Source organism: Zingiber officinale, chromosome 6B (genome assembly GCF_018446385.1).
Source record: "Zingiber officinale cultivar Zhangliang chromosome 6B, Zo_v1.1, whole genome shotgun sequence".
Classification (NCBI taxonomy): domain Eukaryota; kingdom Viridiplantae; phylum Streptophyta; class Magnoliopsida; order Zingiberales; family Zingiberaceae; genus Zingiber; species Zingiber officinale.
In genome coordinates this window covers 85,602,835-85,630,039 of record NC_055996.1, presented here as the reverse complement: position 1 = coordinate 85,630,039, position 27,205 = coordinate 85,602,835, and the positions used below count along the sequence as shown (strand labels likewise).

At 36.9% G+C, this 27,205-nt stretch overlaps 4 protein-coding genes across 6 annotated transcripts; 3 read left to right on the top strand and 1 right to left on the bottom strand.

The window, feature by feature from the left end:
- The first annotated feature begins 1,203 nt into the window (after nucleotides 1-1,203).
- On the top strand, nucleotides 1,204-2,382 carry LOC121991182 (bidirectional sugar transporter SWEET6b-like). The gene is made up of 6 exons (XM_042545200.1): nucleotides 1,204-1,249; nucleotides 1,349-1,385; nucleotides 1,493-1,709; nucleotides 1,810-1,971; nucleotides 2,084-2,203; nucleotides 2,269-2,382. Exons 1-6 carry the CDS (start codon nucleotides 1,204-1,206, stop codon nucleotides 2,380-2,382), a joined length of 696 nt encoding a protein of 231 aa, XP_042401134.1.
- Nucleotides 2,383-2,685: 303 nt separating this feature from the next.
- On the bottom strand, nucleotides 2,686-7,510 carry LOC121992943 (formate dehydrogenase, mitochondrial). Its single transcript, XM_042547588.1, has 6 exons — nucleotides 7,341-7,510; nucleotides 6,443-6,614; nucleotides 5,199-5,739; nucleotides 4,491-4,615; nucleotides 3,061-3,173; nucleotides 2,686-2,984 (listed from the first exon to the last, which is right to left on the bottom strand). The coding sequence occupies exons 1-6, from the start codon at nucleotides 7,425-7,427 to the stop codon at nucleotides 2,871-2,873; spliced, it is 1,152 nt and encodes a 383-aa protein (XP_042403522.1). The 5' UTR covers nucleotides 7,428-7,510; the 3' UTR covers nucleotides 2,686-2,870.
- Nucleotides 7,511-9,806: 2,296 nt separating this feature from the next.
- LOC121992942 (protein EXECUTER 2, chloroplastic-like) lies at nucleotides 9,807-18,695 on the top strand. Its single transcript, XM_042547587.1, has 11 exons — nucleotides 9,807-10,164; nucleotides 13,148-13,264; nucleotides 13,345-13,410; nucleotides 14,893-14,999; nucleotides 15,065-15,146; nucleotides 15,223-15,942; nucleotides 16,413-16,539; nucleotides 16,616-16,779; nucleotides 16,863-16,937; nucleotides 17,092-17,184; nucleotides 17,993-18,695. Exons 1-11 carry the CDS (start codon nucleotides 9,856-9,858, stop codon nucleotides 18,092-18,094), a joined length of 1,962 nt encoding a protein of 653 aa, XP_042403521.1. The 5' UTR covers nucleotides 9,807-9,855; the 3' UTR covers nucleotides 18,095-18,695.
- A 1,375-nt stretch (nucleotides 18,696-20,070) lies between these two features.
- On the top strand, nucleotides 20,071-23,196 carry LOC121992941 (protein KINESIN LIGHT CHAIN-RELATED 2-like). Of its 3 annotated transcripts, none has more exons than XM_042547586.1 (3): nucleotides 20,071-20,271; nucleotides 20,766-22,720; nucleotides 22,788-23,196. In XM_042547586.1, exons 2-3 carry the CDS (start codon nucleotides 20,823-20,825, stop codon nucleotides 22,996-22,998), a joined length of 2,109 nt encoding a protein of 702 aa, XP_042403520.1. In that variant the 5' UTR covers nucleotides 20,071-20,271; nucleotides 20,766-20,822; the 3' UTR covers nucleotides 22,999-23,196. The 3 variants fall into 3 exon arrangements, with proteins under 3 accessions (XP_042403520.1, XP_042403519.1, XP_042403518.1); XM_042547585.1 differs by having other exon boundaries at nucleotides 20,071-20,286; nucleotides 20,775-22,720; XM_042547584.1 differs by having other exon boundaries at nucleotides 20,071-20,286.
- Nucleotides 23,197-27,205: the final 4,009 nt, after the last annotated feature.

Here is a 27,205-nt window from a genome sequence, read left to right as displayed (position 1 = left end):
TGTTTTTTTTAATAACTAAACTCCATACATATATAATTATTTTCAAACCATATTTAAATTTTTTTCAAAAGTTATTATCATTTTCTAATTTAGTATTAGTTAATCTTATTTTAAAATTCTTTTAATATTAGTTAAATATACTCATTAAAATAATGAGTATATTTAACTAACTTATTTATTTTATCACAATATTATTTTCAAACTCTTTCTCTTTTTAAATTTGAAGAAAGAATACATATAACCTTTATAAAGCTTGAAAATTTTGAAATAAAATTTTTCAAAACACAATTCTTTAAAAAGTTTTAAATGCAAAAATTAATTAAATTTGTAAAAATAAATATAAATTTAAACGTTATATTGATTTTTAATTTCAAATGTATATATTGGAAGTGAAATATAAAATTTAAATAGAAACAGTATTCTTTTAATTTTTAATATTATATTACAATTTTCAAATCCATCAAATAAATTAATTTACTATATATAAAACATAGTATTATTGTTCTATATATAAAATTAATCTAAAAATTATCTTATCAAAGTTAAAGCAATCTTTTGCCTTGTGTGTTATGTGACAATATAATGATTTCATAACTTTTGTTTCTAAAAAATGGCTGAGGCCTTGTTTCTTATTTTTAAATAAATTGAATTTAATATATTTTTTTCTTATTATATTCATTATTCAAAATGGCATGAGCATGACTTCTTACATTTGAGCTCAATTGCTCATTCAATTGACTTTGAATGCTCATTGTCAACTGAATTTTAACATTATATTAAAAAAAATTGAGTGGATAATCCGACCATTTTTTAAGGACGTGAGTGAAATACCAACTTATTTAGAAAATCTATAACTACTTACATTAGACAATAAGAAGCAATCTCTACGTCTCCAACCGCGTGTAATATTCGAACGGTAAAGAATGAAGAGAGAGAAAAGAATTGTCCTGGAAGAGGAGAAACATGAGCAACATGAGACATCCCCGCCTCCTAACTAGCCGAGTTTTTCTCTCTTCTTCTTCTTCTTCTTCTTCTTGGTATTGGCAAGCCATCTATTTTAAATTTGGTTTTCTTATAAGTTTCCCTTGCTTAAATTGAATCATTTGGCCATAATAAAGTTATTTAATTGATCCAATCTCGTTCTCCATTAATTTCTAAAGTTGAAGGTTAAGTTCTAGTTAATTAGCAAGTGACAAAAAAAAAATGACTATGAACCAGGACACCATCCGGAACATCGTCGGAATTTTTGGTATGCATCATTGTTTTCCTATATACATATATGTAATTTATCTTTCGTTCTATTTTATTGTTTATATTTTAATTTTGTGAAAAATGTATTGTATTACAGGCAATATCATCTCTTGTGGCTTGTTCTTGTCACCTCTGTGAGCGTTTATACCTCTATGTTTCTATCAACTTTTGATTGAAATTTGCAATTACTTAAAGGTTGTATCTCGTTTTGATTGTGGTACTCTCATATTCACATTTACAGGCCGACATTTATACAGATCATAAAAACTAAGGCTGTAGAGCAGTTTTCTCCGATCCCCTACCTCGCGACGTTGCTCCAATGCATGCTTTGGCTTTTCTATGGCCTCCCCTTCGTCCACCCCAACAGCCTTCTCATCGTCACCATCAATGGTATTGGATTAGTTTTTGAGACCACATACCTCTCCATCTTCTTCGCCTATGCTACGCGCGAAGGCAGAGTAAGTATAGCATGCCTTGTATTCATTTTCAGTTCATTGTGTTTGTGCCTCTTAAATTTTTCCTTAACTAGTTTACATGTACATAAATTATGGAATTTAGTTGAAAGTGCTCAAGATATTGGCAATAGAGATTCTCTTCATGCTAGTGGTGGTATTGCTGGTGCTCCTATTAACCCACACGACAACCAAGAGGTCGTTCATTGTGGGCATTCTTTGTATCATCTTTGGAACTTGCATGTATGCCTCTCCTCTTGTAGTGATGGTAAGAGCATCCTGATAATACACGAAGTTCTCATTATACATATTCTTTGCGGATTTCTATCATGTTTATACATATATCTAATCTTTTGGATTTGATATCGTACGTGTTGTAGAAACTTGTGATTCAGACAAAAAGCGTGGAATACATGCCCTTCACACTCTCTTTTGTCAGCTTCATTAATGCAGTTTGCTGGACCACCTATGGTCTCCTCCCCTTTGACATCAACGTCCTCGTAAGGATCTATATATGCACTTGAAATGCTACTTAATCTATTGATATGTTTTCCTCTCTTGACAGGTTCCAAATGGTTTGGGAGTCATTCTTGCCTTTGCCCAACTGGTTCTCTATGCTTGTTATTATAAATCCACACCGAAAAAGGAAGACAACGCTGAGATCGAGCTATCTGTTTAACATTTTACGCTTCCACAAATTTTCTAAAGATTGAAAACTCTTACATAACTTTCTAAATTGTTACATCCCTCTTTTAGCAATGGGATGTGTTCATTTTTTGTTTGAAAAATGTTGTTAGCATCTGAACTGGTGCTGATCACAATGTTGTTACATCTCTTCTTAATTCAGAGGGCAATTGAACTGCAATTTGCTTTATCAGGTTTCTAATGAAATGAATATTAAATTCATAAAATTATCCTTGGCTAATAGAATTATACTAAAAATTATCTAACTCAAATCCGAAACATTTCACAAGCAAGAGCGTAAATTAGAAGCTCATAGTTTTAAATTGCAAACACAAGCAGCCGCGTTAATAGCGAACATGAATTCATGAAGGTTTCGCAAGATTCCCAGATAACATTTTTAAGATGACAAACAGATTCATCCGTAGGGATTTATTTTCAGAAAGCAGGCCGAGAACAGACTGTCCGGCATTGGGAGTTTTATTTTCACTGGTATTGGCTCGCTAGCTTTCCTTCCTTGACAATGTAGTTTTGGGCTGGGAAGTCTTGTCCCTTGAAGTATCTATCCAGCATGTCCTTAGTTCCAGCTGCGTATCTCAGCTGCAAAGTAAATTTGGCATCAGTACCGCATAGGAGTAATGGACAGATTCAAGTGGCCAGACAAAAAACAACTTACTTGACCGTCAATAGTAGTGCCAGAAATATGGGGTGTCATGGCATGGTTTGGCATGTACCTCCATGGATGATCCTTGGGAGCTGGCTGCGGATTCCAAACATCGCCACTGTAACCTGAATGATCATAGGAAATTTTAAAAACAAGGCCGTGGATTTTGACCCGAAAAAGGAAAGGAATTCAGGTTTACAGCAAGTCATGTCAAGTTTGAAAAAAATAGCTAAACTCCTGGACTGAGATTTGGTGACTAAACTGATAAAATGTGGTCGATCATAAAGTCAATTTCAAAATTTTCCTTTTGACCTAGCAAGTCATTGGCGCAAAGGTAAAGTTACTGCTATGTGACTTAAACGTCACGGGTTCGAATCCTGAAAACAGCTTCTTGCAAAAAGTAGACTAAGGCTGCGTACAATGATTCGAGACCCCGCATGGCGGGAGCTTCGTGCGCCAGGCTGCCCTTTTTAAGCCCATGATGATCAACTGTTAAGGCACAATCAACCTAAAATGCTATGACACCTAGGCGAAGGATTGCTTGATCTTTATGCATTCTTAAGAAATCTTGCAATGTGTGGGATATAGGAGTGGAGTTTCTACCTACCAGTTATTCCTCTCTATTTCCATTCATTCCTATTTACTACAAGTCCTCTTTACCAACATATTTTCAAATATGTCTATTCAGTTAACTACTCACAGCTTATCCTATTAATGTTATTTTCATCACATTTACATACTAGGATGTTCTATCCATTAGTTCGAATAATTAGTTCCTGTCATCAATCTTACTGTTAACTCACTTCTGTAATTTTCTTGAAATCGGCTCGAGTTCGATTCGAGCTTTAATTCTTAAGCTCGAGTTCGGTTCGTAATAAAATTAAATAGTTCCTGAACGACTTGAGCTCAGTTCGAAAATAACTCGTTTTAAAGTTAAACGAGCTTCGTTTGAACTCGACTCGTTAACATATAATATTTATAATCCATGTGATATATATATATATATATTTGTTAGCCTACACACCCGTTCGGTGCACACTCCTGGGAGACCCTCACAGACCCGGAGCCCCTCCCAGGCGCTCCGATTCACTTTTGAGAATCGGGGCGATCGGGAGGGGCTCCGGGCACCCGAAGATGTGAGGGTCGTCCAGGAGTGTGCACCGAATGACTTAGTTTGAACGACTTGAGCTCGGTTCAAAAATAGCTCATTTTAAAGTTTAAACGAATATGCTCATGAGCTCACGAACAAAATACTATTAAGCTCAAGCTCGGTTCAATAATGTTTTCAAACTCGAAATCAGACTCAAGCTCAGTTCGTTAACTAATCAAACTATCTTCTTTTTTTTTTTTTTGAACCGAGACCCGAATAGCTCGCAAGTGGCTTTACTCGTTTACACCCCTAAATGAAACCTATAAACTCACCGGTTTAATGATTAACATACCAGCAATGTGCCCACTGGAACAAGCATCTGCTACTGCTTGAGTGTCCATGATTGCACCTCGAGCATTATTCACAATAAGGACTCCTTTCTTCAGCTTTCCGATTCTTTCCTTGTTAAACAATCCTCTGCAGTAAACAATGCAAAAATATATTATTGGATTACAATCAAATAAAAGAAGTTCATGGCTGCAGGGAACATGATACACTTCAACTGATATTATCCTTTTTCTTTTACGATCATGCAGGCAAGTCCAAAAAATGTGAAATGGAATTTACATCTGGCTACAAAAAACAAACTTCTGAAATATATCAAGTTTCATTTTGCACATCCAGGAGATACTTTAGACAATATAGCAAGTTTCATTTTGCACCACCAGGTGACATTTTAGAAAATATATCAAGTTTTATTTTGCACTTCCAGGTGATTCCATCTTCCACAAGTCACGAGAAAATTCAGTAGTAAAAATTTGTGTACACAAAAAGTCAACTTCTAGGAAATTTCTTTCAACATCTCAGTACTTCTCGTCAACTTGTTTTGACACTGATCTCTCCTTAAAAAAGGCAAGCTATGCAAAATGGCCATGCATCTAAGGATGATATAAGTTAATCTGTTCAACAACCAATAGATGATAAACTATACTTATCAATTTCATGGATTTCTTTTCTGTACAACTAAGAAAGTAGACCAATAATAAACAATGCAACAGACCTGGTTTTCTCTGTAAGAGGAGTGTTTATAACAATAACGTCACACTTGGGAAGCATTTTATCAAGATCTTCCTCAAACTTAGCCCCGATCTCTTTCTCTAAGTCAGGTTCCATCTTGAGGCGGTCATGATAGAGCAAATTGCAGTTGAAAGGCTTCAAACGCTGGAGCAGAAGCTTCCCTATGCGGCCAGCACCAACAGTTCCGACAGTCTTGCCTTCAAGATCATAAGCCCTGTAGGCAATAGCTGCAACATTCCAGTCACCATTAATCACCTGATGATATCCAGGTAAGAAGTTCCGAACAAGGATAAGGATTCGCATCAGCTCGTCCTCTGCAACAGAGACTGTATTGCTCCCAGTGACTTCTGCAACTGTCAATCCAGCTGCAGCTGCAGCTTTCAGATCAATGTGATCTGAGCCAATTCCAGCAGTCAGAAGAAGTTGCAAGTTTTTGGCCTTCTTTATCCTCTCTTCAGTAACATATGCCGGATGAAATGGGGTTGTTATAAGAACATGCATATCAGGAATATGTTTCTCAAGTTCTAGCATGAAAAACAAAGAGCAATTAGCATGGAAACAAATGCAAAAGTCAATTCCTTTATAAATTCAATAATCAAGATAAACAGGGGGAAAAAATCACTAACATAGAAAAAACTTAAGGAATTCATCTTTTAATAGTTTCACAAAGTTCAATATCCTGAAACCTGCGAAACAACAACTAGGATGACTAGGAAATACTACTTTGTTTCTTTCTAAATTAGAAAACCAGTTAAGAGGACAACATTTCAAAAGAAAATTTGTTCAACTGTAATTTCCAGAGCAAACATACCATAGAGCTGAACACACAAGAATTTAATCTTGTAAGATGTTTGAAGAAACAGTGAATCTATATTAATTAGTTAGAGCATTTTATTAAATTATCCTAAAATTTTAGAGTTACAGAATTAGATGTGGGCATATAATAATAGCAAAGGAAGTAAGAGGAACTTCAAAGTCCAAACAGTTTTAATGGAAGTCAATATCACAGTTTCTTGACAATTAAAACATTAATGCTTACTTTATTAAAAAAAAATACTAAATTTTTAATAACCCAACACTAAAGAATTTATTGAATCTATGGAACTAAATTCCAATGCCTACACTTTTATGTTTCAAGCAAAAGTGTCAAATAGATTTCTAAAGAACATGGTGGCTCCAGATTCTAAAAAAAAAGAAATGTGAGAATAGTTTCACAAAAGTAACAACCACAATTCGGGCCTTCTTTATCGTCAGTGACAATATATTGGTGGCCTTGAGATTCTAGCCAGTCCCGGATGCCTAAGGATCCTTCCACACAACCAACAAACTTGGGATTCATTGATGCATACTCGTTGGCTTTATAGAATACTCCGACTATCTTCTTGCTCCCAGTAGAAGCCTGCATGTTGATCACAAGCCAAAAATCTTCTTTAAAACGTGCACACCCTTTTTAAACGGAATAATTGTTCAAAAGCAACCCGATAACAATTGCTAGTAGACTGTAGATACCAAAGTCTGAGTAAAAGTGTGTTCAATAGGTTCCAAACTCAGTATCCTGGAGGTCATAGAACCATTTTAGTTTTTTTTCTCACTTTCCTAGATCATACAAACAACAAGACCCTGGAGATCATAGAACTTTTTTTTCTCATTTTCTTAGATCATACAAACAACGAGACGAGAGTCCAAACAAAGAAAAACAGGGGGGAAAAACAGGTGGCTAAAAAAAGACTCGAGTATTTGATGAAACTTAGCCATGGATGGAAGTAAATCACACAGAAGAATCAAAATTTAGGTAAATTGAGAAAGCAATCATTAAGTATCAAAAGATGAACTCGATATATGTAGTTCAGGGAAGCTGTAATTTTGCAGATCTTAATTAAAATTGAGTACATATTAGCCGCAAACAATTTCCACCCCACACTCCTCCGTGGAGGGAGGATCCCCAAAGTAGCGCCATTTGACACTCACACTGACCATGTAAATGCATCAAAGCACCATGGTCGCTCCAGATTGCACAAACAAAACAAAACAAAACAAAACAAAAGGGAAGCTTACGAGCCTACTCAAAACAAAACTCCACAAGAATCTTACACAAAGCAATCGAAAGACAGAGAAACAAGATTACATGGAGCATCCTAGCGAAAGGCGACGCATCCGGAGCCCTCGATCCCAGCGCTCTCATCGCATGCTTCGCCGCCCTCAACATCGCCATAACCCTAATCAAATCGAGGAATCAGAAACCAGATTGAAGGAGACGAAAGCTTTTAAAATCTCCTAATCCCGACGGACCCCCGGGACGGACGAGTGTTTCACTGAAGGCGCTAGCGGTTCGGTAACAAGGCCGACAATGCAGTATCGTATGTCAAGCCCCATTTACCAATGATAAATATGGGAACTTTCATTGGAGGATAAGAAAGGCCCCACTACATTCTACCTATCATAAGTGGAGAAAATGCTGTTCGTTGATTCGGATAAACAGGAATATCCACAACGGCTAGAATTAGGACATGCATGGCGGACCCAGGATCTGCTCCTCTGCTGCACACTCGACACACGTAAGAGCCGCAGCGATGGCGTTACAAGCAGGTACGTGTATCCGTCCAATCATGACTGGGTATTGGTAAGCCCTCCACTTCGAATGGGGAGTAGCGTCTATGTCACACGGAAACCGGACCAGACCGGTTGAGTTCCAAGAAAATACCGATTCCTATCAGATTTAATTCGGCTAAAAAAAATCAATTTTCCAAATTCATGTCTCTGTGTTTTTTTCCACCCCTTGAATCCGACTTGGGAATTTTTGGGATCCAATAAATTTAGGAGGAAATGATTTTGCAATTATGAACTGAAAAAAGTCGTCACATCTTATCCAACTAAAGATAAGGATCGCATAGTGCGAGGCCTAGAAAGCGACGCACAGCATAGAATAATAATTCAGAAAGAAAGCGATGTTCTTTTTTTTTTATTCATATATTTTTTTTAATTAACTGATACAAATGATTTGTAGGTATTTGTTTACCGAGCAGCATTGCCTTTGCCCAAATTCAAGAATCAACTTGGACATTGGAAATAGATCGCTTTGGACTTTAAAACCGATATTTGAAGAAGTATCGATCACCCTTTGAGTTTGGCCCACTGTTAGCCGAACGCGCACTTGGAATAATTAAGAGTGAAAAAGAGGTTTGAGCCCTCCAACTCATTTAAAGTTCCACATCAATTAAAGTATACGTCTTTCAGAGTTTCAGCTCTAAATTAAACTTCAATCTTACATTGTGGTTGCTTTGACGGTTGATAAATGTGGTTCATACTAGAGTGTTATTATTAATAAGTCTTGTGTCAATTTTCAGTTTTTCACCTAGTGTGAAATACCTCGCAGATTACCTCAATCCTTCCTTGTATACTCTATTATTGGTGGATGAAATCCTTGTAATTTACCTATCTCAAAATTAATTAAACATAAGCTAAGATTCTATTCTTGTTTTATAATCATACTTTCATATTTATCCTAATATCTGATAAAAAATATTCGTTGTGTTAAGTTAATCATCTCAAGAATTAATCGATTCAAAAAATTGAATACTTTGATTATAAAAAAATTAAGACATCGTCAAACACACTAAGATTACGGTACAATGATAAGACATAGGATGAGATTCATAAGCCGTTCGAATCTCACATGATACATTACTCTTAAGCAATTTAAATTATTTATGAGATTCATAAGCCGTTCTAATTTACTCATATGGATAAAATTTTTTAAGAAATTAATCGGTCCCTAAGGTTAATTAAATATTTAAATATCTATATTATAAAAAAAATACATGGTTAAATGAATGTAATATTTTTAATTTTCTTGATCCTTCAAGAAAGAATGATTAAATTTTCTTGAATGATTAAATTTATTTATTTTCTCTGCTTTGATGGTTACAATAATCAATATGTTATTGATTTTTAAAAATTAATATCACAGCTTAAATATATTAGTCATTGCTATGATGCTGATCTTTAAGAGCAACACTCAGCATTCTTAGTACTAGTCTTTAGAGATTTGTAATTTAATGTTGATTTTTAAATATCAACATCATCCTATTGTTGGTCTTTAAAAAATATCTTGATGCTCTCTCTCTAAAATAGCATCACCTTGAATGCTAGTGGCTGATATAATTAAATTATGGTATTGATTTTTAAAAATTAATATATCTTGATACTAATCTTTACAAATTAATACTATAACGGTGTACAGTAAATAGTCTTTACAAATTAATACTATAATGGTGCACACAGTATAATTAAGCTGCGGTGATAATTTTTAAATATAAATTTAAAATTTCTTTTTTTTTCTCTTCTATAAGAGGGGCGTTATGATAATTGTATATATATATATATATTTTCAAAATTAATGTATTTTTCAGAAATTTTAACATTTAAAATTTGTTTATATATTTTTGAAAAGAAATTAGCCTTTTTTGGGTTATAAAATGACGTGGCAGCTAAATAGACGTCCGTTTAAAAGTTTCGTACGTAAAGTGTTATACGAAATCCGAAACGCGCGTGTTGTGTTCAATATTACATGATGTAATATTGTTGCTGCTTATTAGTCCCAAATTCCTCTTATCCGACGAAAGAGAGGATAAGCATAGAAAATGAAGGAGGCCATGTCTGCCGCGAACCCGTGGGCCGCGACGGCGGTGGCGCCTCCTTCGAGGCCTCTCCGCTTAGGGCGTCTCGACCAGACGTTGAGGGAGGCGCGCCACCTTAGCCTCGCTGCTCCGTCGCCCCGCCGACCCGCCTTGAAAAGCGACCGTTGTCCTCCCGCCCTATCTTGCCTTCGCGGCGACTCCGTTCCCACCAACATAGGAAGTGGGGGAATTCAGCACGATTGGGACTGGAACCGTTGGAGCCAGCATTTCTCCGAGATCGATCAGGCGGAAAGCTTCTCATCCCTTCTCAAGGTGAGCGCAGTTCTCGATCGTCCCTTCTATTCCTGATGTTATCCATTTTGATGGTATTTTATTTGTCTGCGGAGTATTTTGCTAAAGCCGTGCTCGTAGTTTCCCTTCGATTTCACCTCAGATTTTGATTGAAGTTGTTCTGCTACAACACCTACGATTATGTAATTAAGCTAATTCACAAATTTTACCGAAGGAAAAAAAAATCATTTATAATGCCTAAACGTGAGGATATAAGTTTTAATTTTGGTTAGATGTATAGATACAGCGGCGCTGAGAGTAAAAAAAAACATGTGGTTTGCCATAGAAAAGTTTTGGAATGTACAGATTTTTGCCTCACAATGCCTGGCTCGAGGATATGCCTTTTAAAGGTAGATCTGCTACCTTAACAGCCTCCCTAGAGCCAACCCCATGGATATGGAGGGAGGTTCATGCAGGTACACAGTCATTGAGCGCATGGTGTGATCGACCATGTCGGCCATCACCCCTGGGGATCGACCCCTGGCCATTACGTCAGAATTGTCATGCGCCCACCGTCTGTGCTACGTCCTGGGGGCGAGGATATGCCTTTTAATTTTAGTCAGATGTTGATACTGTCTGAAAGCTGAGAAGACGAAATGGTTGGAATGTTGACCGAGTTGCCATGACCCGGAGGGGGAGGGTATGATGAGCTATCTTCTATGTTGATCAAGTCATCAGAAGGCCTCTGGTCAACGCTACCTGCATACAGTGATCGGGTTGCCTCAGTCCCTGGTACCTCGATGCTCGAGGCAGGTACCAAAAATATATAAGGAGCCGAATAAATGGTAGAATAATGAAGTGCGTGGAGAATAAGCATGGAAAGCATACCCTGGCCCGAGGGCGCCCTCTAGTAGACTGGTGAGCATATCGAGTCGTCGTGACCCGGAAGAGTAGATGAATGTGAGGCGAATGAGGAGCTGGATCTGACAGCATGGAGTCGGACGCGGCATGGATTCGGAAGGCGGCACACCGGTTGGAATATGACAGCGATACGTAGGCCGGAATATGACAGTGGCACGCAGGTTAGAATATGACAACAACACAAAGGCCGGAAACAGAACAACGACTCATAGGCCGAACAGCTCGAAGGTTGAACATAGTAAACCAAGAGCCGGACGGAGTAGGCGGCACGAGGTCGCAAAGTCAGCCGGCAGAGGGCTGCCGGTGCGAGAGAGATGGCGGTTGCCGACTTGTTGGATTAGGCGCTTGGCCGATGGCAACCGCTAGCGGCGGCGGCGGCGGCAACCGCTGGATGCGACGTAGGGCAAAGGCAGCGAGAGGGGCCGTCGACCTCCTCGTCGCGAGAGGGAGCAGAGGAGCGAGGGGGAGCGGCGGCTGGATCGTTCTTCTGATGGAGAAATTACCTAGAGAGTAGGTCCGACGATCGACGGAGGAGGAAACAAGAGAGGCCGGGCGTGGTGTGATGCCTAGAGGGAGAAGCGGCACTGGTGGCGGCATGTAGAGGAGAAAGGGGGGAGGAGGAGGCGACTACTGGCAATGGTGTCGGCATGGAGAGGAGGAGACGACCATGCGTTCTTGGCGGCGGTGGAGGCACAATTTCGGCAGTGTTGGCGGCGGAAACCACGAACCGCCCCAGTCCCCTTTTCCTCGACGCTCCCCCCTCCTCTAAAAGCCCTACAATAGTAGAAGGACCAAAGTGCCCCCCTTGCCCACGTGTCCTCATCTCAATATCACCACATCAGATGTAATGAGATGATAGGCATAGAAAAGGGCAAGACATGTTATCAACGATAGAGAAATTTTCTTGAATATGCATAAGACTCACAGATCTCTACTTTGAGAGCCAAAGGCTGGGTTTCAAGCTCTTATGATATGAAACATCGTTTTCTTGATTTTATTTAAGGATGAATGTTCTAACTCCTGAGAAAAATCTTAGTGGACAACAATGAGCTTATTAGCTGAAAAAATTTAAATCCTGAATTTTAAAATTTTGTAATTTTGTTTCCTTGATAGGGTGTTGTTGTGACTTGTGATGATCCAAAGAAATCCTGAAACTGTACCCAGATTTTCATAGTAGTTAGCAGAAAGAGAAAGAAGGCTTCATTTATACTTGTTCTATGTTAATTATCAACTGTATTAGCCATCTCTTAACTGCAGATTCACTTCTTCTGTTCTTCAATCTAGTGGTGTGATTTTGGACCTACCTGAAAAGCATAACTCAAGCAGAAAGTGCACTCTTGTTGCTGATTTTTGAGTGTTTCTTATTTTTTTGTAATTGTGATGAGATAAAAAAAAACATGGGAAAGCATATAAGAAAAGTTGAGTTCTGTGAATTTTTTTTCCTTTTTTCTGACAAGACTTTCTGAATCAGACACTAACCTTGCTCTAAAACTTATTGGCTAATTGAAATTACCTGGTACAATCTATTTCATTTCAAGGATCTTTGTATTTTACTTTTCCTTCCATGATTCTAATGAATATATGTTTTGCCTCAATAATTTTTTTGTTGATTGCTAAATCTAGCACGAACTTCTAATGATTTAATAAATCTAGCATGAAGTTTAATCCTCATAAGTCTGTGCACACTGTTAATTTTATAACTAATCTAACACATGTTAATTTAACACATAATATTTGTAAATACAATGTTAATATATTACTTATTTGATTGTTAAAGAAAAACTTAAATCTAAATTAAATAAATTAATATATTAATGTTTTTAAAAAAAATCATAAAAATGTTTTGTAACATGTTAAACTAATATATGCTAGATTTGTTACAAAATTGAAAGTATGTGTTTAAATTTATTTAAATTAAGAGTTTGTGCAAGATTTAACAATGACCATGGAAATTTTATATATCAAAGCTGTGCATGGAGAATAACTCAGGGCATCAAACATTTGTTCCCATTTGAGGCTGCAAAATATTTAGAAAGAGCTGAAAATTCTTAATGTCCAAATATATTGATGGGTCTAAAATGATCTGCGTATTTTTATTTTTTAGTTTCAACTCGAAGAAGCTATCGAGAGGGAAGATTTTCTAGAAGCGGCCAAGTTGAAAATGGCTATTGAAGAAGCAACAGCAAATGACACTGTTGCACAAGTTATATCTGAGTTGAAGGTCAGAACCTCTTTTCTTATAGTATCAGCTGCTTATTGAAGAGAATCTAAAAGTTGTCCTAATTGTTTCATCATACGCAGTATGCTATAGCAGAAGAACGTTATCATGATGCATCGAGATTATGTATTCTCGCTGGAAGTGGGATGGTATTTCCTGGTTGTATGAAATTTTGGTTCTACATCATGAGTATACTTTATCTAGTCTTCTATCCCTTTCTGAATTTATCACTTTGTTGTTTCCTTGAAAGTTCTTCTAACTACATATGGATAAATGATCGTGTATTATTTATTGTTCCATCTCTTAGTCTAAGGTTGCTTAAAACAAGTTTTAGATAACGCAGTTTGTACAAAAACCTTTCTCTTCTAGCTGTCAATAACTTTTATGTAGTATTATAGCTTTATGGAATTAGATGTTGAAGGAGAAGGATGGCAATGGCAGTCAGAAGCAAAAAAAAAAAAAGCAATATAAAGAAGTAAGGAAAGCAACAAATCAAAATTCAAACTAAAGCAAAGGAACACAAACAAAATGGTGAAAATCTAAAAGTTAATTGACAGAGCAAAGAAATCACTGCTAATAACATTAACAAGATTAGTAGCAGTGACAACAAACTGTAGAAGAGAGAAGAGAAAGCAAAATAAAAATTAGGAGGAAGATAAAGGTAGCAAAGCTATTGTTAAGAAGAGCAAAAACAAAATGTGACATTATAAGAGGAGGAGGATATTAATGAGTAATGTAAGGGTGGTAGAACTGTAGAAATAGGAAAGCCATAGAATGACACATTAGATTATTGATCTAGATTATCATATTACTTGTGATGTGCAATGTGGGCTGGGTCGTGGATGTTAACTGTGGGTTTGCAGTATTTCAAATGATGGTGAAATTCTTTTCCTTATGTGGTCTAATTGCAATAGCTTCCTGATAGATGTAAGTTATATTGTCCTTATTGAGTAGTCAACTAGATCATTGGCTAGACTAGTAAAAGGTATGAATTTCAAACTTTGTCTTTCTTCCATGGGAATTTCAGTAACTGATTCTTGATTATGGGAACTGAAGACTGGGTGTAATTGGATATCCAAGTTAATCATGTAGGGTTCATGTGGCATAATTCCCCCTCACTGTATTAATATTGCTTCTAGTGGGCATAAATAAAAGAGGTAATTAAGCATTGCTTTGGTACCATGTGCCTGGTAACCCTTAGACAATGTTTGATTTCTGTTGTTCCCTTTAAATATTTTCCATCCTTGACAGAAATATGTCCAGAAAATAGCAACTCGTTGGACACTAGCATACTTCTTGATCATTAGAATTGTTTATCAAATTTGTCACATGTGTATTCATTTATTTTACCTAAATGCAATTCTGCATTGTATCCTGTGTTAGCAAGCTTTCACACAAAATTGAAACGTTGATGCTCATACTATTCTCTGTAAAATGTTTGTCACTGAACCAAAGAAAATAATTTAGGTCCAGATTATTGCTCTTATAGACTTTGAATTAACCTTACCAGCGTAACTTCAACACAAAGTAACCAACCATCGTGCACCCACGTCTTATCTTAAGTTCCAAGTAATGGAATTGCTGTTGAGCAAGTTTAGAGAGGCTATTCTTAGTTTTATTTTTCTCTTCAGATTGGTTGGTGGTTTGGCTGTTCTAAGGATTCTGATGATCCTTTTGGCAGAATAGTCAGGATAACTCCTGCAGTTGGAAGATATGTAGCCAAAAGTTACAATCCAAGGTAAGATTTTTGAATTCTCACTTGGCCCTTGATTGACAATTATAGCTTCTACCTTTCTCTTTCAGGCAACTGGTAAGTGGATCAACAGGAACCCCTTTATTTGAAGTCTTTCTTGTCAAAGATGAAGCTGGAAAATACACAACACAGGTATCCCCTCTATGATATAATGCCTTTTCCTTTTGCAATAATTATGCAATCACATCTGACACTGGATATTAGACAGGTAGTAGCCTTGCAGCCAGTAAAAGAAACTTCAACCTTGTCCCATTCATCAACTTCGAGAAGTGGAGAAGGTTCCTCCACAAGTGTCTCCTCTAAATCATCTAACAGCGACAACACTAGCCCAACTACTGAGGCTCCAGACAAAAGTAGCCAATATGTAGAAGAAGAAAACAAAGGAGATGGAGCTAAGTTGAGCAACGAACAGAACAACAAGGATCCTGATGAAGGGTTGAAGAGCATTATTAGCTTTTTCAAAGAGAGAATTCCTGGTTTAAATATTAAATTAAGGAACACCTCTGCCCCTCAGGAAATGAAGATGGATGTGGAATCACCAGATCAGTTGTTGCAGGAAGACAATGAGAAGGATGCGTCTTCTGATGACAGCAGTAAGTTAGAAGATAATAAGGGAGTCTCAGATGGTGAGGATCCTGAATTTGCAGAAAGAAGTAAAAATATGGCTGTAAAGCTTTTTGTTGGTGGAGTTGTTCATAATAAGGAAGATTCTGTGACAAAGTTGTACAGACGAGTACCAGCAAAAATGGAATATGTAGTTAAGGACTCATTCACATTATATCTTCCTGGACAAAGTGCTGGTTCAAATATTGTGGAAAGAAAACCTGCAAAAATCAGGGTTGCAGCAATGGCTGCCCAATCTGCCTCAGACCTTATGCCGCCGGATGTGGCAAATGCATTCTTCAGTTCAGATAAAGCTATTTCAAAGGTTCTATATGAGTTTTCTCTCAAAGAAAAAAGATTTCATATTTGCTAGTGATCCATTCTGACATATATGAAAATAATTTCCATAATCAAGTTATATAATTTCTTTTATTGATTATTTTTCCAGTTTCAAATTGCAGATGTATGCATATGTTAGTATACACACGTAAGAGCACTTCAAAGCTTTCATTATCTTAAACAACTGCTACTTCTACACATGACTAGTCGAGTATTTGTTTCAAGTAGTTTCCTTTATGGGAACAGGTTGATGTTCCATGGAGATTCTCAATCATATCTACACACATTCCTAGGTTCAATTGTTGAATTGTGTATTTAGCTTAGCCTTTTCCCCATATTAATTCTTACTTTTCAACTCAATCCTTCCTTTAAATATCATGATGCATGCTTAAGCATTTTGTATATGTTGTGTTTTTTAAGACAAGCATATGGTTGTTGTGCTTTACCATGTTTTAGGTTTCTGAAGAAGTCCGTGAAGTTATGAAGCTTGCAATCAGCCAGGCTCAGAGAAGGAATAGATTATCTGAAACAACTGTTTTCAGCCGGATTGTTACTGACAATAAGAGCTTTGATCCATTTGATGGTATGTTTGTTTTTCAAGTTTTATATGTCAGTAATCTTTCCTGGTGATATCATGTCCAGCGTTCTGTTCCATCCAGGTCTATATGTTGGTGCTTTTGGCCCTTATGGCGTTGAAGTGGTACAGCTACAGCACAAATATGGTAACTGGAATGACACTGATGAGTCTGGGTCTGAAATGGACTTCTTCGAGTATGTTGAAGCAGTAAAATTGACTGGAGATCTGAATGTTCCAGCTGGAGAGGCATGTTGTTTGTATGTCATTTCTTTGCTTTGCCAAGGGAATTGGTGAATTCTAGACAATTTTCTAACTTGGTTATTCAGCAGGTGACTTTTCGCGCTAAAATTGGTAAGGGAAATCGTTTAACCAACCGCGGAATGTTTCCAGAGGAGCTTGGTGTGGTAAATTCTTATTTTCAATTCCTTATCATGCTTTCAAAAGCTTAGTTGTAATATTGTCCAAAGGAAAATATTTGTGAATTTCTTCAAAATTCCATGTTTTCTAAAAACATTAAAAGGTTAAATCTCAATTTTGGAAACCTTCTCCTGTATGTAGGCTGCAAGTTACAAAGGTGAAGGTAGGATAGCCGAAGCTGGGTTTAAGAATCCACAATGGGTTAGTGGAGAACTGTTGCTGTTTAATGGCAAGGTAACCTACATTTAGCTGATTGTTTCAAAGTAACTACTTGTGGTAAGGGCATCTCCAATGCAAGGTTTATGAGAGGTTTGTAAAATCTAAAAAGTTGAATAAAAAGTCTTGAACCATTGTGAGGTGAGGTTTGTAGTTTAAGAGCAGTAGTGAAAACATAAACCTGCTCTTTTATCTCGAATTTGATGCAATATGCATGAAGCCATGCAACTCATGCTATGAATTGGATTATAAGAAAGCTCATTTAGAGCTTTAATCATTGAAGATATTTCAATGAGCTTTCATATTGTTGATGTGACATATTGGGATCCTGAAAAAAGCTCATTTAGAGTTCTAACCATTGGAGATGCCCTAAGGTAACCAGCATTTTGGGTGGATAAATAAATAGATCAATTGGGTTTATTGTCAAATTAGGTATATTTAAAGGTTGCTTATGAAATCAAGGTTCTTGGGTTTGGATGTGTGCTTATGAAATCAAGGTTGCTTGTTTAAAGTCTAAATTCAGTAATGGATAACAGCTTGCTTGGCAACTGGAATAAATACGTGTATGCATTGTATATATATCATTGTTAAAACAAAATACTTGATGATTTATGACCTCTAACTCCTTTGATCATCTTCTTTGTCATTCTCTTTTATGAAACCTTGCAGCCTCAGTTGTATTAATGCAAAAGCCTTTTTAATATAGTAGTTATTTACTGGATAAGCTTCCTTTATGTTTCTGAATGTAAGAATGTTTCTCGAAAAATATTTCTTGTTAAATAATTAGTAGAGTTCACTTTTGAACCATGTCCAACTATCTATACAGGGTCTGGGACCATACGTCAAAGGCACAGAGCTTGGATTTTTATATGTTGTACCTGAGCAGAGCTTCCTCGTTCTGTTTGAGAGGCTGAAACTCCCTGATTAGTGCTTGCAGATTATATGCTTCAGAACAGTATCCAACTCAACTGGTTTTTTATCAATAAAAGTTTGAAGAGCAAAATCAGAAGTTCTTGGACAACACAAGGCATGCTTCTTCATATCAGTTAATTTTATTCTGAAGTTCCTTCTGTTTAAGATCTGAACAGAAGGCTTTGGCTTTTCCTCAATTTCTCTTGGAGCTCCTTTCCTACTAAAGTCACATGGCACTGCTGCAGAAATTTTGAACAAGAACTTATAAGCAACTATTGGGCACAATCGGTGCAACCTAGCTCTATGCTGCATTGGTTTTATGAATGCTAAAACTTTTGCTGTGTTGATCTTTTCGCAATTAAGCGGCTTCTATTAACTTTCTATACATCTTAAATTTCTTAAAACATTTTATTGGAAGGCGAGATGGACAACTGATAGATTCAAGTCAACAGCAGGTGAGCGAAGTCTGAAATGGTATTATTAGTCCAAATTTAATGTTTGTGTCATCATCTACGCAGAAGTGGGGATTGATTGAAAAGATTGAATTGGGAGTTAATGCCCTGTGTTTTGTATCATATTAAAACAAATTATTTCAATTATTTTTATTGTGTGCCTTATTCTCTTCGAACAAACTTCCACTATTCAGTCATAATAACCTTTAAAAAACTAAAATCAAAATGACCTCTTTCATCAATCATCATCATCACTATGTTTAGTTGTATGCCTGGTAGTGGTCGCTCAACTCGGCTTTTTTATTTGACCAACAGCAAGGAAGTAAGGATGAAAAATACTGTGAAAAAGAATTGATGCAAGATCACATGATACAACGACATAAGCGGATCCATGGCCTTTGCATGAATCCCTGTCATCCTCACACAACCATGCTTTTGAGCTTATCATCTTCATGAGACATTCAAGAGGAAATTCTCATGGGGGGGCCATTGCAAGCGCACCCCCACCCACCTCACGCTTTAATGATAGATTCCTCTCCTCATCAACAACATCAAGGGCAACACCGTTCGCTCTTTCTTCTTTTTGACTTTGATAAAGTTAAGAGGACAAAACTTATGTAATTCTCTTCTCATTAATCAAAAAACAGGTAAATCATTTCTAAAAACACCACCGAAATCGTCGACAGCTAATGGCACCAACTCCACGAGCACCCAATAATTCATTTAAAAAGTGTCGTCCTTTTCACAAGGTCCATTGTTTTCAAATTAAACAAGTCTTAAAGAGTCACTAACTCGTAGTATTCCATCAGCAAATTAACTTTACTTGTTTATTCATTTATATTGTAGACACTTTACATCTCTGTGGAAGCATCCGAGGCAATTAATTAACATACGTAACAAAGTAACAGACCGGCAAACTCTCCCATTTCTACACCATTTAATATACAATCCTTCCTCGTTACTCATCACCGCCACATTAATGTGCACCAAACAACGATCATGTGACGTGCATTGATGTTCAAAACCAAACACAAGACAAGGGGTTAAACTCGACGTAAACTATTTCCATTCCACATTTCCACTGCCATTAAAATTATATTTACTTTACTCTATTTCATCGTACGAAATGCACGTAGGTCTTCGTCCCACTCCTTTAATCGGGTTCAAGGGAGTCTCTGTCCATGTGCTGCCCTCTGAAGGCCAGTCTGTCGCACAGCTGGGCTCCAAGTTGTTCGAACACTCGGAAAAAACTGTCTTCTTTTTTTTTTTTTGAAAAAAAGTCAGACGTGGTTCGAGCAATTGCACTGGCTATGCACTAATCGCGACTCGATAGAATTTCAAGTGTTTAATAAATTAAGTTTGTAATCAAGAACAGTAGATGATTGCGAGACGGTAGATGATAATGTATTAAATTTGACGGATGGTGCATGCGAAATCCAAAAGGTCTAATCGGAGAAATCGATACCTAATGTGATTTGATTGGCCAACGAATTTGAAGCAGCTGACCGATCACCATCTTCTTTGTTTAATAAGCGTATCCGTCACTTCGTCGTCAACCGCCCTTTTCTTCTGTAGAATCATCCTCTGTTTTTCTCTAGGCTCAATACCGTCAATTTGTCCTTTGTATTCTTTCGTTGATTTCCACCGTTCGAGAATCGAAGGGAAATGCTAGATGATATTTCTCCAGCTACAAGTTCATCCACTGTACGTGATCCCTTGCTTCTGATGGCGGAAGTCTAGTGTAAGAGAATCGACTGTACGTGATCCTTTGCAGAACATTTCTCGTCTTATTCTTGCTTTTTTTTTTAAATTTTTTTTATTTTGATTGAGAACTTGCGTATTTTTCTTTCTGGATTTGTGGATTTCTTCCTCCCTTTTGTGTTTCTTTAGTTGGACTTGATGAGCTTCGTGGAAGTTAATACCGCGGGATCTGAAGCTAAATTGGCCGCCGGTGATTGGCAGATGTGTTATGGATTTTTCTTTTTCCATTTGTTCATGAATCAAATATGATTCATCGCTCATCAATTATGTTGTTGAAATCGAAGATTTTGACCTTCCCTTTTGCTACTTCTGGATTTTCTGTATGTCAACGACGGCTGTCGTTTTGGATTCCTGCCGTCTTTATTGCAATTCTTAGCCGAGTAGTTCTTCCATAAAGATCTCCTTTCTGTACAGGCTGAAGATTTTTCTTTTCAGATAATAAATCATGATTAAATCTTCGTTTTTATGTGCTAGGAAATATAGACGACTGTGGTGGTTGTCCTCCATTTCTTCCGGTGGTCCCGTCCGGCGATGCCAGGAATTCCGATGGACGGAGTCACTACAAACGTCGAAGCTCCAAACGAGTTGACTTCTTCGAATTTCAAAGAAAACTCCTCCTCGCCCAGAAACCTGAGAGCCTCGCCGAGTGAGAGGGAGGCTCCAGCTGAGACTTACAACGAGCCGACAATCGAGCAGTTGTTCGACAATGTACGGGACTTGGAAAGCTCCAGTGACGGATCAGAGTCTCGTCATAGCTTTGGTTCTGATGGCGAGGAATCGAGAATTGACTCAGAGCTGCGGCATCTAGTCGGCGCAGAGATGGAGGCCATCAGAGCAATAGAAGAGGAGGAAGCCGCCGATGTGACAGAAGCAGAAAATGGCGCTGTAGATAAGAAACAAGCCCCAAATGCCTCAGCTTCTGGATCATCGAAAAAGTCGAAAGGACCTTTGCACTTGCAGGCTCAATCAGAATCCAATGCATCCACAAAGACCAGCATGAAGAAGAAGAAGAACTCTCCTGAGAATGAAGCAGCATCGGATGCGAGAGATAGTCACACGAAGAAAAAGAATGGGACAATATTGGATTCATCCGAATCAAGTTTAGAAAACCCTGATTTAGGCCCTTTCTATCTCAAGCACGCCAGAGATCTGATTGCTTCCGACAACCCGCGAAGAGCCCTGAAGTACGCACTCCGAGCAGCCAAGTCATTCGAGAAAGTCGCCGGTCGCCAGAAGCCGAGCTTGGATTTGGCAATGAGTTTGCACGTCACAGCAGCCATCTATTGCAAATTAGGAAAGTTCGCGGAGGCTGTCCCTGTTCTTCAAAAATCGATCGAAATTCCAGTGCTCGAACAAGGCCAAGACCATGCCCTCGCCAAATTCTCTGGCTACATGCAGTTGGGCGATATCTATGCCATGCTGGGTCAGCTAGACAGTTCGCTCCAATGCTACTCCACCGGACTTGAAATTCAGAAACAGACACTCGGAGACATGGATCCTCGGGTCGGCGAAACTTGCCGATACTTAGCCGAAGCTCATGTTCAAGCGTTGCGGTTCGATGAGGCGGAAAGATTGTGCCAGATGGCTCTCGACATTCATAGGGAGAAAGGCGAGCCGTCGTCTTTAGAAGAAACAGCCGACAGGAGACTGATGGGTCTCATCTGCGACACCAAGGGCCACCGTGAGGTAGCTCTCCAGCATTTAGTTTCGGTGAGCATGGCGATGGCGGCCGACGGCCGGGAAACAGAGGTTGCTTCAGTCGACTGCAGCATCGGAGATATCTATCTTTCACTGGGGCGATACGATGAGGCTGTGTTTGCGTACCAGAAAGCCCTCAATCTCTACAAGACGACCAAAGGAGCTAACCACACGACTGTCGCATCCGTCTTCGTACGACTTGCCGATTTGTACAACAAAACAGGGAGGTTAAAGGAATCCAAGTCGTATTGTGAAAATGCTCTCCGAATCTATACCAAGCCCGTTCCGGGGACTTCTGCGGAGGAGATTGCCGCAGGCCTGACTGATGTGTCTGCGATATACGAATCCATGAACGACCATGAGCAGGCAATCAAGTTACTCCAGAAGGCCTTGAAGATGTATGATAATTCTGCGGGACAGCAGAGCACCGTCGCAGGGATCGAGGCGCAGATGGGCGTGCTGTACTATATACGAGGAGATTACGGCGAGTCTTATTTGTCATTCAAGAGGGCGATCGATAAGCTCCGGGCTTGTGGGGAAAAGAAATCGGCTTTCTTTGGAATTGCTTTGAACCAGATGGGTTTAGCTTGCGTGCAGAGGTACGCCATTAATGAGGCAGCTGAATTATTCGAGGAAGCCAGAACCATTCTGGAGCAAGAATGCGGGCCGTGTCATCCGGACACGCTGGGAGTGTACGGCAATCTTGCAGGAACTTATGATGCAATGGGAAGGTACTGTCGTCAATCTGTCTGGTTATTCCTGTTGATTGTGAAAATGCTGATCGCACACTGCATGCAGGTCGGATGAAGCCATTGATATCCTGGAATATGTCGTCGGACTCCGAGAGGAAAAGCTGGGAACCGCCTACCCCGAGGTAGACGATGAGAGAAGGAGGCTAGCTGAGTTGCTGAAGGAAGCTGGGAGAGTCAGGAACAGAAAATTGAGGTCACTTGAAACTCTCCTCGATAGCAATCCACGAGCTGTTGAGGAAGAAGCGACTCGATCGTGAAGATTGATTGATGTATACATTTAGAAAGTGAATTGCTCGTGCACTGAATTTTTTCATACCATCTTCTTATACTTGAGGGCTGTGTGATTGCAATATCAGATCTCCATTGTAAATTTGTTGTCATAATGTGAGACAATTGATTTTCATGAGCTGTTTGTGTTGTTACAATTGGTGAATGTGAGACGACTTATTTAGTTATTTCTCAAAATCTCATTTACTTGGTATTAGATTCAACGAACTGTAGACGGTGGAGTTTATGCACTTTATTTATGTCATGTGTTGTCACTTCTTTCACATTTTTCATAGGGTTGATATCCTCGCGTGTATGGTTTCCTGTGATTGCCGTAATTTATATTACTTCTGCTTAATTTGCTCTTGCATCACTGGCATCAACACTTTGACCGTCAATAATCTCTGTTCACCAAAATAATTCAAATAATTTTGGATAAAAATTAAAATGGTGCCCACATTTTATATAAATTATTAAATAAGCACCCCCATTATATTTTTTATTCTGAAAATACTGTTACTTTTAACGTGATTGTAGACTTGCTACGCCATTATAAAATATAACGTTTAACTCTGGCTAATAATCGATTACTATTTCCTTTCTCTTTTTTATCCAATCCAATTATTCTCTTCTATTATGACAACGTGGCGCTGGACGACAGAGTAAATCGATAAAGTCCATAATTTAGGATCCGAGATTGAACCGTGGCACGATATATCAACTAAGTCGGAGTGTATTTTGGCTCTGAATATTTTTTATTTTTTATTATTATTATTTTTCGAGTTTAGGGTTTAAAAGTACTTTTGTCTTTGTAGGATTAGAGTTTGAATTTATATAAGCTTGTCCTAAAGCATAGCACAGATGATGAACGCATGACATATATCTTTGTATGTATCTCTCTCCATATATCTATATTTTTTTTGAGTTTATATAAGCTTCCTATTTAATATTTTGAGGGTAGTTTTTATTAATACTATCCTTAATTACTTTCATTCTCCTTGGAAGGATGAAATTTTTTTTCCCTAATATTCTTGTGTAAATTAACAAGCATTACAACGCCACTTTTGGTATTCATACGCAAATCTAAAAAAAAAAATCTCCCTTTCTCTTTGTATTAACCATGATTTATCCTCTCTGGATATCTGTTGGGCCGGACCTAGAGGGCCGCTAAAGTGATGATTCCACCTTTTGCAACTAACAAAGTAAAAAATGAATCTTATCACTGACCAAAAAATTTAGTGCACATTGTAACCTTTCACTTTTAAAAGAACATTAGTAAACAATCTCAAATCAATTCAAATATAATAATATATATAAAACAAATGAAAATTGTTATATATAAAATATTATTATAACAAAATAAAAAAAATATTTTAGCCGGATCAAAATCATTTTAAAATTTTTTAACAATTACTTAGAAACTGTTACAATTTTATAACAATTAATACAATATTATTATAATATTATAATAGTTATGTAAGTAGCGGCTACAACTATCTATTGAAATAACTACTATAAATACTTTAAACAGTTAATACAATATTGTAACAGATAACTATTTGCTATAAAAATTTTAAAATGGTTTTAATCAAGTTAAGTAATTTTGATCAAGTTACTAAATAATAATTTACTATAATAATATTTTATATATAATAATTTTAACGAGAATGAAATATTAAATTTTCTCATATAATTTACTATAACAATGCTGAAAGTAAGATATTTTTTAGATAAAAAAAATACGATGGAACATCTATTTGATATTTTTTATAAAACAGATATTTATTTGACGATTCACGTCCTTTTCATTTTTGCCCAATAATTTTTGTATGCGGGGAGATTTTTAATTTGGATGAGGTTTTGTTTTAATTTTCAAAGGCATTGACGGAGAAGGAAAGTCCAGGAGTTCTAGAATTGCTGTGAAGTAATTAATCCAATCCAATCCTCTTTTTCTACACTTCACAAAATGCAAGCAAGTGATTTGTCTCACATGATGCGTGAGGATATGGAAACTGCAAGCTTTCTAAAATCCCACGAGGTTGTTCGCACGTGTCTGTAGTCAATTTCTGTAGTTTCTAAGTGCATGAGATAGAAATATGACTTGCTAAGACGAGTGTATTCGTTTTTTGCCACAATGAAATTAAAATTTGACGTTGGATTTCATATTTCTTTATCCTAATCCATAATCAATTAATCTGATTGGAAGTAGTCAGTGCTAATTAATTTAGAAGAAAGGAAGAAAAACAAATATTAACAATTTTAATTTCAGTCCATATGGACACACTCAACAGTTCGAAAATCTCTCCATCTGAAACGGGACACTGCTTTCCGTTCATCAATTAGGGGGGTTGACACAGGCAACGACGGGAGAAAGAAAGAATACAAAAAGAAAGGAAGGTAACTAAGCGGCTTGAGATCAGCTCGGGATCAGATTAGCACGACTGGTTCAAGGGCACAGACCATCGAGTTCATACCGATGTAATCGAGTTGAGTCAAGTTGAACTCTTGAATATTTAAATTTAACTTGTTTATAATCGAATCGAGCTCAAGTTTTATTTAACTAATATATTCATAACTCACGAGCTTATTCAAATTTTTATCGAGTTATATTATAAAATTATAAATTTAAATATTTATTAAAAATTAAATTATATATTAAGAAAAAATTAGAATATTTTTATTAAAATTTATAATTTTATTCTAGTAAACAAATTTAATATATTTGCCTATATTTTTCATAAGTAGAGTGTAAAATCTATAAATTCAATATCAAAATTATTATTTTTTTATTTAAAAATTGATTCATGAGCTTACTAACGAATCTGTTCACGAGCTAACGAGCCAAATACTATGAAGCTGATTGAGCTTAGTTTGTCTATCATAACGAGTCTCATTAAATGAACTTTTATCGAATTGAGCTTCGAATAACTCATGAACGACTTGATTCATTTACATCTCTAATACCGAACCTCATTTTCTTATTAAAATACATTAAAAAAAAAATTCTGAACCTCATTTTCTTAATTTGGATGAGGTTTTGTTTTAATTTTCAAAGGAATTGACAGAGAAGAAAAGTCCAGGAGTTCTAGAATTGCTGTGAAGTGATCCAATCCAATCCTCTTCTTCTACCATTCACAAAAGGCGATTAAGTGTAGTTAGTGCTAATTGAGAATAAAAACAAATATTAACAAATTTAATTTCAGTCCACGTTGACTCTACAGTTCGATTATTGTTTTGTGATCATTAATTGGGGGGTTGGCACAGACCATCGAGTTCATGCTAAAACGTCAAATGACTGCCTTGGCTTTAGTCATCGATCGACCTAATTTGGCAAAGAAATGCAATGCTGTTTGACTTTCTGTTACTTTTTGTCATCTAACGATAGCATTGAAATAATGTGCTCGTTTGGAAGATTGCTGCTGAGTTGTTAGATTTGGACGAGTTCTCCGGAAGAATTTTTCAACTTTCAAAGTCTATATAATAATGAATAGAACAAGACGCTTCTAGAGGATTTCAATGACTTCGGCATTGTCGATGACCATGGCACTAGAAGAACTTGTAGTTTAAGTTAAAGTTCTTTCTAGAAAGCCCGTTGCCACATAATTCCCTTAGCCTAACACTCCTAATAAATAAATAATCCAAAAAATAATAAATCTAAATAGTAAAAAGAATGGGAAAGAAAAATCTAAAAATGATATATTTTATCGGTAGACAATAATTAAATCTTTCCGTTTTTACTTATAGAGTTATGATAATTTTAAGTTTCATTTATTTGTTTTTAAAGATGACTAATTCAGTTCCACAATAGTTTTTCATTGATAGAATAAATCGAAAAATACACATGACAGTCAGTCCAGAAATCCAACATCTTTTAGTTGCGATCCCATTTAGAGGGAAAAAATCTTACAAATATATCATAGCTAGGCTTTGAATCACGGATATCTAGGTGATAATCTGGATATCCTACCATGGTACCATAGTTCCGGGACCTCTTACTTGAGAGTTATGAAAAATGATATAATGAATTAAATTGATTAAATTGAGAATAATTTATTTTTATAGAATAGTTCTTTTTTCTTTATTTATTCTTTTTCTTTTCTTATTAATTCTCATTTGTATAAAAATGTATCAGTTATTCATGCATAATACTTGTGAGAATATTTTTTGATACTAATTTTTTTTATTTGGTATCAGAGT

Excerpts from the sequence above, each read along its gene's own strand:
- LOC121992942 (XM_042547587.1), top strand. The coding sequence starts at position 9,856 with ATGAAGGAGGCCATGTCTGCCGCGAACCCGTGGGCCGCGACGGCGGTG. Across the intron at positions 10,165-13,147 it reads GCTTCTCATCCCTTCTCAAG|TTTCAACTCGAAGAAGCTAT; the intron begins GTGAGCGCAGTT and ends TTTATTTTTTAG. Across the intron at positions 16,938-17,091 it reads TTCCAGAGGAGCTTGGTGTG|GCTGCAAGTTACAAAGGTGA; the intron begins GTAAATTCTTAT and ends TCCTGTATGTAG.
- LOC121992941 (XM_042547586.1), top strand. The coding sequence starts at position 20,823 with ATGCCAGGAATTCCGATGGACGGAGTCACTACAAACGTCGAAGCTCCA. Across the intron at positions 22,721-22,787 it reads ACTTATGATGCAATGGGAAG|GTCGGATGAAGCCATTGATA; the intron begins GTACTGTCGTCA and ends CACTGCATGCAG.
- LOC121992943 (XM_042547588.1), bottom strand. The coding sequence starts at position 7,427 with ATGGCGATGTTGAGGGCGGCGAAGCATGCGATGAGAGCGCTGGGATCG. Across the intron at positions 5,740-6,442 it reads TAAAGAAGGCCCGAATTGTG|AACTTGAGAAACATATTCCT; the intron begins GTTGTTACTTTT and ends TTTTCATGCTAG. Across the intron at positions 2,985-3,060 it reads GCACTACTATTGACGGTCAA|CTGAGATACGCAGCTGGAAC; the intron begins GTAAGTTGTTTT and ends TTTACTTTGCAG.
- LOC121991182 (XM_042545200.1), top strand. The coding sequence starts at position 1,204 with ATGACTATGAACCAGGACACCATCCGGAACATCGTCGGAATTTTTG. Across the intron at positions 1,386-1,492 it reads GGCTTGTTCTTGTCACCTCT|GCCGACATTTATACAGATCA; the intron begins GTGAGCGTTTAT and ends TCACATTTACAG. Across the intron at positions 2,204-2,268 it reads CCTTTGACATCAACGTCCTC|GTTCCAAATGGTTTGGGAGT; the intron begins GTAAGGATCTAT and ends CTCTCTTGACAG.